The sequence below is a fragment of the Ovis canadensis genome, chromosome 8 (genome assembly GCF_042477335.2).
Source record: "Ovis canadensis isolate MfBH-ARS-UI-01 breed Bighorn chromosome 8, ARS-UI_OviCan_v2, whole genome shotgun sequence".
Classification (NCBI taxonomy): domain Eukaryota; kingdom Metazoa; phylum Chordata; class Mammalia; order Artiodactyla; family Bovidae; genus Ovis; species Ovis canadensis.
This window is the reverse complement of record NC_091252.1, coordinates 13325470-13337829: the sequence shown is the minus strand read 5'-3', so window position 1 is coordinate 13337829 and position 12360 is coordinate 13325470. Positions and strand designations below refer to the sequence as shown.

General features: G+C 42.7%; 1 protein-coding gene across 7 annotated transcripts in view; it reads right to left on the bottom strand.

The window, feature by feature from the left end:
- MYO6 (myosin VI) overlaps positions 1–12360 on the bottom strand; it is a 157902-nt gene that overhangs the window by 91120 nt on the left and 54422 nt on the right. For all 7 annotated transcript variants that reach the window (XR_011258550.1, XM_069598030.1, XM_069598032.1 and 4 more), the window contains 2 exons: positions 8555–8696; positions 2521–2590 (listed from right to left, as the gene is read on the bottom strand). Coding sequence is in view for 6 of the 7 variants with exons in the window: in XM_069598030.1 (XP_069454131.1) it covers positions 2521–2590; positions 8555–8671 (187 nt within the window). In the remaining variant the exon portion in view is untranslated. The remainder of the gene's footprint in view (positions 1–2520; positions 2591–8554; positions 8697–12360) is intronic.

Below are 12360 nucleotides of genomic sequence, written 5' to 3'. Positions count from 1 at the left end.
CTCATCCTCTCTCGTCCCCTTTTCCTCCTGCCCCCAATCCCTCCTAGCATCAGAGTCTTTTCCAATGAGTCAGCTCTTCGCATGAGGTGGCCAAAGTACTGCAGTTTCAACTTTAGCATCATTCCTTCCAAAGAAATCCCAGGGCTGATCTCCTTTAGGATGGACTGGTTGGATCTCCTTGCAGTCCAAGGGAGTCTCAAGAGTCCTCTCCAACACCACAGGTCAAACGCATCAATTCTTCAGCGCTCAGCCTTCTTCACAGTCCAACTCTCACATCCATAAATGACCACTGGAAAAGTCCTTACACATGTAATAAGGTGCAGCACAGCACTCGCCTCATGGAAGGCGCTCAAAATTAACAGTCTGGGCCTCTGAAATGGCTCTCCTTTCTTTCCAACTCCACAGTCCCGAGCCCAGTGCAGGTCTCATCGCCACTTCTGTAATCACAGGAGCCTCCCGCCTGTCTACTGCCCCAGTCTCTCTTCCCTCTAACCCTGACTGCTCATGGCCCTCATCTAATTACACTAGTGGCGGCCTAGTCGCTAAGTCAAGTCCGACTCTGCGACTGCATGGACTGTAGTCTCCCAGGCTCCTCTGTCCATGGAATTTTCCAGGCCAGAGTACTGGAGTGGGTTGTCACTTCCTTCTCCAGGGGATCTTGGCAACCCAGGGCTCAAAGCAGGGTCTCCTGCATCTCCTGCACTGCAGGCTGAATCTTTACTGACTAAGGCACTAGGGAAGCTTATAATTACACTAGACCCCTGACTAAATCTCTTTCTTCCTCAAAAATCATCAGTGGGTCTCCATCAACTACCAAAGTCCATATTCAAGTCCACTATTCAAGGCCCTTAGTAAACCGGCACTCAACTGACCTTTTCACGTAATTTTCCATAACTCTCTTTAATATGGTCTAACTTGCAGGCAGACTAAACCACTCATCAAACTCAAATATCATGCCTCTGCATCTCTATGTCAAAAACCTACCTGTCCTTTACGGTCAGCTCAAAGATGATCCCTCAAACAACACCTCCCCATTGACTCATTGGAAAAGACTCTGATGCTGGGAGAGATTGGGGGCAGGAGGAGAAGGGGACAACCAAGGATGAGATGGGTGGATGGCATCTCGGACTCAATGGACATGAACTCCAGGAGATGGTGATGGACAGGGAGGCCTGGCGTGCTGCGATTCATGGGGTCGCAAAGAGCTGGACACGACTGAGCAACTGAACTGAACTGAACTGATCCTCACTACCCCACCCCCACGAGGACTACTTTCTCCTTTCTTCATGGTGCTTCCCACAGAATGCCAGAAAACACTGTCTTGATACACGAAAAGGACTGCTACCAATTCTGAATACCGTAGCAAGTTAAAACAGAGAAGAATTTTCTCTCTCATTTTACATACAGAACAATCTCATTCCTTTCTGTTGCTGTGGTTCTGACTGCTAATTAGAAAAATGTTATCCCATCAGACAAACTCTAGCAATTCTGGAATGGAGGGGAGCTCCACATTTTTTTTCTTCAGTCTCTTACATCTAATAACAACAGATACCATTTACTGAGAGGCTGTTAGAGGTCAGGCACTGTGCCAAGCATTTTATATGTATCATCTCTAAGGATGAAACAGAATCATTATTAGTCCCATTCAACAGAGAAGCCCAAAGGAGAGAGAAACTGCCCACAGGCACCCAGCTTCCTAACTGCATAGTCAGAATCTGGGCACTGGATGCCCACCGCTACTCTTGTATTCCGCATCATAGATGGGAATCCTGCAGGCTTGCTCAAATGTGAACTCCAGAAAAACCAGCAAGGACAAAACACACTCCTTTCTTTACCTCTCTTCTTTAAATGGTTTTTAAAGTCACATACTTTTAAAGAAATCCATGACAACTGGACATGGCTCTTAAATCTTGCCACATAAAAAATGAAACACGATTACCGCTTCGTTTGGACAAGGTAAGAATATACATGGTCTACTGCTCTGGATATAGTGCTTTTCCACCAAACATTGCACAGCAGTTATAAGTCAAACTAATGCTGCACTTTAATATACTGTTCTGAAATCCATTTTTCAATTAGTACTTATTGCACAGTATTTTTTAATGCTTTTTTCTTTCAAACAGAGGCATTAAACGGCTGCTTTTGACTCAACTTCCAAATTATTGAACCACATACACAAAAAAAAAACAACAAAAACTGATTCCAGATAAGGTTCAAAATAACTCTTCCAAAAAAAAAAAATCCCCATGAGATCTTCAGTTCAAGCTTCAGAGTAAATAAATTATTCCCATTCCCTGTATTTACACAACTGAGATAATACTAAAAGGCATTCAAGAGACTTCCTTCACCAAAGTCCATGTGTGAGAGACCAACGCATCTATTCTCCGTTCACAGAAACCTTCACATCAAACCTTTCTTCTCAACCAGGATAGTGCACCCTGTAATATAATCACTCACATATTTTTGGAAGGAATGGTTCCCTTTTCTATGATGAGAACTACTTTTTAAACGGATACTTACAGTTGTCTTCCACATCTTTCTTACTGTCCTCTTCTGCAGGGAACACTTGATTTATGAGAGCCAAAAATGTCTAAAATCCAAAACAAGAGCTTATTAGACCAGAAGCTTATCAATGGTAAAGACAAAGCAGCTTAACTGTCTGCACACACTGAAATAATGGCGATAATATGCTCTTCATTAAGATGCAATACCAGATCCAACAAGTCATTAACACAAAAGAAGGATAACTTCAGTCCAATATATTATCCATTATTACTATGAACATGGAATCAGTAACAGAAATAAATAAAAAGAATCCTGTGCTCTAACACCCAGAGTGGCACAAAACAAGAAATATGTTAATACTAGCACACTGCATAGTACACTACACAGACATGTTTTTTAATAACTTCTCAAAAAATAAAAATTTTAACGTGTATGTATACTGCAATTTTGTTTTAAAAAAGGAAAAAGTAACAGCCAATCAATCAAATACACTAACAGACTATAATTTAATTAATGCTACTGTCTGAGTAAAATACATTAGAGACAAAGTCCTATACAGGAATGTGTCAAAAATACACAGTACTGAAAACTATTAGGTACATAAAATTACAGTTACCTATGAATAAGTCTGGGTTTACTGTATCACTTAAATGCTATGGCAGAAACTCTAGAATTAAGATAGTATCTTGTAAGAAAGAAAGAATGATCTCAAATTACATCTAAAGAGAATTAAATTTTCTCCATGCCATTCTAATAGTTGCTTATACATTTCTATTTCTCAAACAACTACAATTGCTCTTATGGCTGAAGTTCTAAACCGTCCATATCAAATAAATCTCTAAGGAAAAGCTGCTCAATGATTTTAGAATAATCTGTATAAATTCTATATATGAATATATATACAAGCGTATAAGACAAGGCTACTGCTACAGTTTACAGAGTAAACTTAAAATCAGGCTGTTTGTACTACCACCACTCAAAGTCATATCCAAATTAGAAAACTGTTATGCCCTGAAGACCCTAGAAGTTAATTATTCGGAACCCACTACACATGTTCTTAACATTATATGTGAGGGAAGGTTTAAAGGATAAATCACAAGTAGAGAACTAATCTATAATGTACATTTAGCATATTAATGGTGCTATGAAACAATCCACAATTTGTAACAATGATTCTACAGGAAAAATACATTCAGAAATAGCTCCTGACGTCACAGGGCTACGCGCCACTTTCACAGCCTCAGCCACGAGGCTAAGGCCTCCCCAGACTACAGGTGTTGGCTCTGTTATGTTTGGAGCCTCTAAGAGGTCAGAAAAAGGGCTATAGGAAAAAGCGTTCCTGCAGTGGGAAGGGGAAGCTCAGAGCTGAAAGGCCTGTTCAGTTCAGTTCAGTTCAGTCGCTCGGTCATGTCCGACTCTGCAACCCCATGAATCGCAGCACACCAGGCCTCCCTGTCCATCACCAACTCCCAGAGTTCATTCAAACTCCCTTCTATCGAGTCAGTAATGCCATCCAGCCATCTCATCCTCTGTCGTCCCCTTCTCCTCCTGCGCCCAATCCCTCCCAGCATCAGAGTCTTTTCCAATGAGTCAACTCTTCCCATGAGGTGGCCAAAGTATTGGAGTTTCAGCTTTAGCGTCATTCCTTCCAATGAACACCCAGGACTGATCTCCTTTAGAATGGACTGGTTGGACCTCCTTGCAGTCCAAGGGACTCTCAAGAGTCTTCTCCAACATCAATTCTTCGGCACTCGGCTTTCTTCACAGTTCAACTCTCATATCCATACAATAACCACTAGAAAAACCATAGCCTTGACTAGACGGACCTTTGTTGGCAAAGTAATATCTCTGCTTTTTAATATGCTATCTAGGTTGGAGAAGGAAATGGCAACCCACTCCACTGTTCTTCCCCGGAGAATCCCAGGGATGGAGGAGCCTGGTGAACAGCCACCTATGGGGTCGCACAGAGTCGGACATGACTGAAGTGACTTAGCAGGTTGGTCATAACTTCCTTTCCAAGGAGTAAGCATTTTTCATTTCATGGCTGCAATCACCATCTGCAGTGATTTTGGAGCCCCCCAAAATAAAGTTTGACACTGTTTCCACTGTTTCCCCATCTATTTCCCATGGAGTGATGGGGTCTTAGTTTTCTGAATGTTGAGCTTTAAGCCAATTTTTTCACTCTCCTCTTTCACTTTCATCAAGAGGCTTTTTAGTTCCTCTTCACTTTCTGCCATAAGGGTGGTGTCATCTGCTTGTCTGAGGTTATTGATATTTCTTCCGGCAATCTTAATTCCAGCTTGTACTTCTTCCAGCCCAGCATTTCTCATGATGTACTCTGCATATAAGTTAGATAAGCAGGGTGACAATACACAGCCTTGACTGTACTCCTTTTCCTGTTTGGAACTAGTCTGTTGTTCCATGTCCACTTCTAACTTGTTGCTTCCTGACCTGCATACAGGTTTCTCAAGAGGCAGGTTAGGTGGTCTGGTATTCCCATCTCTTTCAGAATTTTCCAGTTTACTGTGATCCACACAGTCAAAGGCTTTGGCATAGTCAATAAAGCAGAAGGAGATGTTTTTCTGGAACTCTCTTGCTTTTTTGATGATCCAGCCTGTAGTGAGCCCTTAAAGCTAGTTTCTCTCCATCTTGTTTCATCCCCCAAATGACCACCAGCCTCCACCTTCTTCCCCCTTTACGACTACTCAGTGAGAAAGAGGAAATTTGTTTCATTAAGGCAGTTGTTTTCTCTTAGAGGGAGGAGGCTTTTCCTCCTCTCAAGAGATTGCAGTAAACACATACCACCCAGCAAACACAGTGCATCCAGCTCCACGGAAACTTGGGCAAAGGAAACCGCCCCCGTCTTGAGAAGATTACAGTGGAGTAGGCGGGGGGAAATGTAAACCAATCTCCAATGAAGTGTTTTGGAGGTTAAGGATGTACACCACTCCTCAAAGCAGTCATCAACAGTAAACTTGACTGCATGGGAGGAGGAGGAAGAGACAGAGCATCTGTGGGAAAATTCTAGAAAGGAGGGGACTTCAGTCAGTCCTGAGAGATGGATTAGTGTTTGCTGAGCGCAGGGCTCTGGAGAGCGGCATTCCAGGCAAAAGGAGTACTGTGAGCAGAGACACACAGCACCACCCGGACCCCTGAGGACTGAGGGCGAAGGTCTGCAAGAGGAAGAGAAAGACACACAAGACCCAGGGTACAGTGTGAGGGGGAGACTGCTGGCCGACAAATACAAGACTAGCAATGCAGACTGGGAAAAGGAAAGGTAGCCCTAAATGCCGTGTGCCCAGGGCTTTAGTCTGAAGGCCAGCCAGCTGCAAATATGGAACATGAAGTCAACCGAGAGGTTCAAGACAGCATTTTTAACAGAATAAAAGATATCAGAAAATATCAGAATGCATCGCACATGAAAAAGACGTTTCATCTGAATACATACACATGTGTGCTGTTGACATGAAATATCTATTTGTTATCAGTACACATACACATGAATAATACACCCACCTAATGCGATTTAAAACCTACTTCTTACTATGTACCACAACTGAAAAACTTTAAAAGGCACTGCTATCATCTAAAACATGCTCCCCATGAGAGCTAACCACCTCTCCCACGCTTCCACTGTATCAGCAAATAGATCTGTTTAACTTGTCCACTGCTTTCTGTACTTTCTTAACTTTCAAATGCTGATGATCATTACTCCATGAATCATCCACACAAGAGGCTGCTTCTCTTACAGATATTTTTAACCACATGGTTGTCATGACACTTTATAATTTATTAAGGCTCTGACCAGGAAGTAGGGAGAGGGGGAATTAAAAGAAATCACTGAGAATTTGTTCACTTTCAAAAAAATCTGGTGAAAAGAAACTTCAATTTTAGTTACAAATAATCTATAATCCATACGGTTTTTATGACTCCACAATTTAAATTTTGTGTTTGAATTGATTCTATGTGTGCACTTGATTGATACTAACAAGGCACAGCAGAAAGCACATAAAATATTTAAAATACAAAAAGCATAGACCCATAAAGCAAGTTTCTTCCATCCTTGAACTGAATACTTGTGGATACAACAGAATATACATTAATATAACAGAATATAACTAGGAAATGTACTTTTCATTTCATTTTGTGGTTTTGATTTACTGTGCTAACAAAATATGTTAAAAAAAAAAAAAAGAGACTCTGAAGGACAAAGAAAGGCTCACTACATTTCTGTCGCTTCCCCCCAAATATACTACTTTGGAACACTGATAATCTTGAGTTAAAAGCACTTGAGAAACAGCAGCTGTAACAAGTGCACTCTGACCCTTTTTATTCCTGAAAGCAAGAGATAAAACTCCCACTTGAAAGGTCCTTCCCTCTACCAGGGGGAGAGAGACATGCTTATCACCAGGGGAGGGAATGGAGGCCAAGAGAAACCTGTGCAGAAAAACCCTGTCTTGTCAGACTAACCCCGGCCCTCCCTGCCACTTCTCCACAATTCACCACCCTTAGCCCAAAAGCCCCTGCCTTATCAATTCTTCTCAAAGAAGAGTTGTTTCTTTGTCTAAAAGACATAAAAGCCTCCTGGGCTGGTTACTTCTTTAATTCTTCATTCTCTTGTGAAGGCTGCTACGTTCATGTAAAAATGTGACAGAAGTTGTATGTGTTCCTACTGTGAATCTGTCTTATGTCAATTTAATTTTCAGGCCAGGAGATCCAAAAGGGTAGAGGAAAATTTTTCCTCCCCTACAACTTCAAATATATACAAATAATTGTGCTTATTTTTAAAATTCTTTCTTTTTTAGAACATGTACCACATTGTTAAGTACAAATAGGCAGTTGTTAATAAAAGGAAAAACTAGAAACACTCTGTCTTTTCTTTCCTGAGGGGATCTTTAATTGGCCGCCTCTAACATGGCACATTATATATTATGCATTTAGGTTCCTGGGTTGTTTACAGTAACAGAATAGTTTTCTCTGTGAACAGACCTCATGAGAGATCTACCTTGTTTTTCTAAGGTTCCCAGAAGGATGGCAGTCATATGGCATTAGTTAACCATGTATCAGTAGAATATAAATTATTCATGAACAATGGCAGAGTCTAAAGTAAACAGAAATGATATCAACAAATTTAAGTTAGAAGTCCTACTTAACAGGAATATTTATTAAACCAAGAAGAGTGAAGCTCTCCCACAAAACAGGCCCTACAGTCTCCACGAAAAATGAAGACTCCAGGTCACTTTTAAGCCAGACTTTCATTTTGTTATGCAGTCTAGTCTGTGTCTAAGCCTAAAAGGAGACAGATACCATGTGTACAAAACAGAAATATGCTTTTAGGGTTTAAAAATGCCATTACAACAAAAAACAATAATAGATGGTTTTATGTTTAAGACTTAAGTACAGTATCTTTCCTTAATAGAAATATTTTTATTCTAATCACACAGTAAATTAACTAAATAAAAAGTTTTCAAAAAATAATTACAGAATGGATAAACAAGGTTCAATATCCTATGATAAACCATAATGGGAAAGAATATAAAAAAGAATGCATATATATGTATCACTTAATCATTTCGCTGTACAGCAGACATTAACACACTGTAAATCAACTATATTTCAATTTAAAATGATTTTTAAAATTATTCAAAAGCTAAAGCAAACAGCAAAATTTCATATCATTCACTTTTCATATCTTTACTTGGTAACAGGTTGCATATATCACAGATATATATTCATAACTTCAGTTATATGGCATCAGGAATAAAAATGGTACTGTTTATATTTTATTACGTAGCTATTTCTTCTTAAGAATATGTTACTTACAGGCTCACTAAATTATTATCTGATTTTAGGAAGGGATATCATTTTCCCCCTGGGGGTCTATACCTCTAATTTAATCAAATGACTAGGTAGAAAACTATGATTCACTCCCCAGAAAACTGGTTCCCTTTATCTGAGCTAAAAAAAAAAAAAAAAACCACACCTACTTCATTAAAAAGGGAGACACCTAAGAAGTGAGATTTTGAGGCCGTTCTGAGAAGCTTCTTACCTTGCCTTTTTGGCCCAGGGGCTCGATAGTTAAGCTGTCGGCGCCAATGTCCACGATGTTGCCCATCTGAAACCCCTCTGCGGGGTGCGGGGCCCACACGGGCCTTCCGTCCTCCATTTTCGAAGGGAGCTACCACGACCTCCTGTTTCAAAGGAACAAAGTAACGTGAATCACTTTGGAGTTTTTTGGCTTTTTTTCAAACAACAATCTTTCTTTCAGTTAACAAGTAAATCACAATTCACAGAAAGACACGAGTACCCCCACACGGGTAATCCTCGCCCCACCCTTTACCAACTGCACAGAAGGACCCAGCAGCGGCCGCTGCACCCAGGGGAGCACCTACTCTGCCAGCGCCTTCCTCCGACGGCGACTGCAGGGAACTCACTACGCTGCGAGCAGGACAAAGCAGAGAGCAGCGGTCACAGCGCTTACCTCCTGCCCACTCTCAGCTACGCTAGCACCTCCTTACTCAAAGACACCTAAAGACGCTTGCGCCCACACTCTCCTTCCGTGTGGCACTCTCAAATCTGCGATGTCCCCCGTGGATTCGTCATCAGGCCTAGCCCCTCATGAAGGATAAGGATGTCTGGGACATGGTTCAATCGAAAAGCTGCTAGCTGGTGGCAAGTCGGCAAAGTGCTTGCTGGTTACTGTCTTCCAGGCCATGGTGACCTGATGGGATCTGCTGTCCGAAAAGCAGTCAATGTGATCACGGAGGTGGGGGTTTAGTCGCTAAGTCACGTCTGACTCTTGCGACCCCATGGACTGTAGCCCACCAGGCTTCTCTGTCCATGGGATTTTCCAGGCAAGAATACTGGAGTGGACTGCCATTTCCTTCTCCAAATGCGATCATATTTAAGTGCAATTCACAGTTAAGAAATAAACTGAGGATTCTCCACAGAAGTGAATGAGCAACACGGCTTCAGATCTGGATGACCACACCTATATCTACACACCTTCTTTAAATAATCATATCCAGTTCCAGGGCTTTAAGCAGAATCTATATGTAAGTGATGGGCTTCCCTGGTGCCTTAGTGGTATAGAATCTGCCTGCCAATGCAGGAGACATGAGTTGTGATCCTGTCGGGAAAATCCCCTGGAGAAGAAAATGGCAACCCACTCCAGTATTCTGGCCTGGGAAATCCCATGGATGGAGGAGCCCGGCAGGCTACAGTCCGTGGGGTCACAAGAGAGTCAGATCCGACTTAGCTGCTAAACAACAACAGTTATGTGTAAGTGATACCCAAATTTACTCCTCCAGTCTGTAACACCACTGAATACCCAGGTATCTGCCTGCATGCTGGACACCTCCTTACGGAGATATCTAACAGATGCAACACTGTTATTAGTATTGTGTTATTATTACTCTGTTCCACTACACTCCTTATGTCAGTAAAGGCACCAGCATCACTCAGTTCAACCTGGAGTCATCCTCCGTTCTTTCAGCTCCTTCCAAATCCTCATTACCCCCTAATCCTACAGGCTCTACCTCCAATAGGTATCTTAAATCCACCCACTTCTCTGTAGCTCCTCTGCCATCCTGGTTAAAACCAACATGCCTTTTACCAGGACTCCTGTAATTAACTTAGTTGCCTACTTCTACTCTTGCCGACACTCACAGATCACCAGAAATTCTACTGAAAGTTAAGTCTGATCATGATATACTGGCTGCATCAGGGCATGGTCCTCTTGTGGCCCCAAGGCCCAGCACGAAGCAGGCGACACAGCATAAACTGAGAGAATGAAAGAATTGTTCACACAGTTTGGTAGCCTAGGAGGAACTGAAAGGTCTTAAAGTCTAGGTTTGAAATGAAGCTCCACCACTGTCTGACTAGCTCTTAAGTAAGTTAGTTAATCTCTCTGATCATTATCTTCATCCTTACCCATAAGTGATAATATCACTTACCTTACAGAATTGCTATGAGGATTAAGTGACATAAGGTTGAGATCCCCATTCTAGTGGCACCCAACTGTTGCTATCAACACTATCGTCTTCCCTTACATTTCCCCACAGGCTTTTTTTTGAAGCCACCAATAAATTTCAAGAAAAATGGTCTTGTTAAGTTCTACATACAAAGGGAAACTACAGGACAGTTAAGAGGGATCATTTAGGAATCATTAAATATCTGGGGGAAAATCACAATAAAGCAAAACCCACACAGTTCAAAAAAGAACAGCAAATTTCCTGGAACTATTCAAATTGTTTTCCCATTCTGAACCATTTGCTGCAGCTTCCCAGTTAAGACAACAGACTTAAAGGAGACTCAAATGCATACACCTACTGTTGTTCCATCAAACTCCTAAATCTACTGCAAAAAGGTTCTGTAAAAAGGTATCAGTCCACAAGGCGGGGAGAACCCAGGAGACGACGACAACAACATTCTGGAAGCTGGGAAGTGAGCGGCTGGAGGACAGCTGACTCAGCACACCCGAGAGCCAAACCCCAGATCTGGGCGGAAGAAAGACAAAAGACAGCCCAAATTATACCACTGACACTCAAGAGACTTAAAACGACAGTCTTCTAGGAGCAAGGGTGAAAAGAGCTCTAACATAAGGGAGACTACACAGAAACCCTCTGAAAGAGACTTTCTAATGCCGGCCACACGCTCCATACACTGGGCAAACCCCTCCTCTCTCCCATCTTTGCCCCAAGAGAAACCTAGAGGTTCCTCTCCGAAGGAGACAGAAAAGTGTTAGTCACTCAGGCATGTCCAACTCTTTGCGACCCCATGGACTATAGCCCGCCAGGCTCCTCTGTCCATGGAACTCTCCAGGCAAGAATACTGGAGGGGGTTGCCATGCCTTCCTCCAGGGGCTCTTTCTGACCCAGGGATTGAACCCAGTCTCCCACATTACAGCTAGATTCTTTACCGTCTTAGCCACTTGGGAAGCCAACAGAAGGTCTCTGGAAAGAGAAACACCAGGAACAATGAAGGGTGTGCAGACCAAAACTTCTCTTCTTGACCAAACTTCACCGGGCCTCTGAGCCCTCTTCCTGCTGAGGCCTCAGCTGGGCCTTCCGAGTCTGTCCGGTCCTTGTTAAGCCTACAGAGGCCAGTTTAGCAAGAATGCTGCTAAGCCTGTTTAGGGAAATTCCCTCACCCTTGATATCTTATCAAGTTCCTCATCCCTCTGATATATAAATCCTTAATTTGCCTTCAACAAGAGCCCCTTTAGTTCAGTGTAGCCCCCTACCTGTGCAGTTTCCACTTAGATTTTTGCATCCCCTGATCCCTGCTCACTGGCTCCAAGTCCCCAGCTGTCTTTGCTGTATTCCAAGTGGAACTCAGTCTCTCTCCCTACCGTAACCCCCCTATTATAGACTGAATGTATGTGTCTGCTGTGGACTGCATTGTATTCTTCTGAATATTCGTATGTTGCAGCCGTAATCCCCCTGTGACTGTCAGGAGACAGGGCCTTCAGGAGGTAATCCTGGTTACATGGCATCGTCCAAATCCAACAGGACTGGTGGTGTGGGGAGTGTTAGTCGCTCAGTCGTGTCCCAACTATTTGCGACCCCATGGACTGCAGCTGCCAGGCTCCTCTGTCCCTGGAATTCTCCAGGCAAGAATAATGGAGTGGGTTGCCATTTCCTTCTCAAGGGGATCTTCCCAACCCCAGGACTGAACCCAGGTCTCTGCGCTGTAGGCAGATTATTTACCATCTGAGTCATCAGGGCCTTACAAAAAAAGGCAAGAGAGCCATCTCTCCACCTCAGTGTACATATGTAGGGAAAGGCCCTGTGAGCATCCAGCAGAAACGCAGCTATATGAAACCCAGAGAGAGTCCTCACCAGACTCCAACCA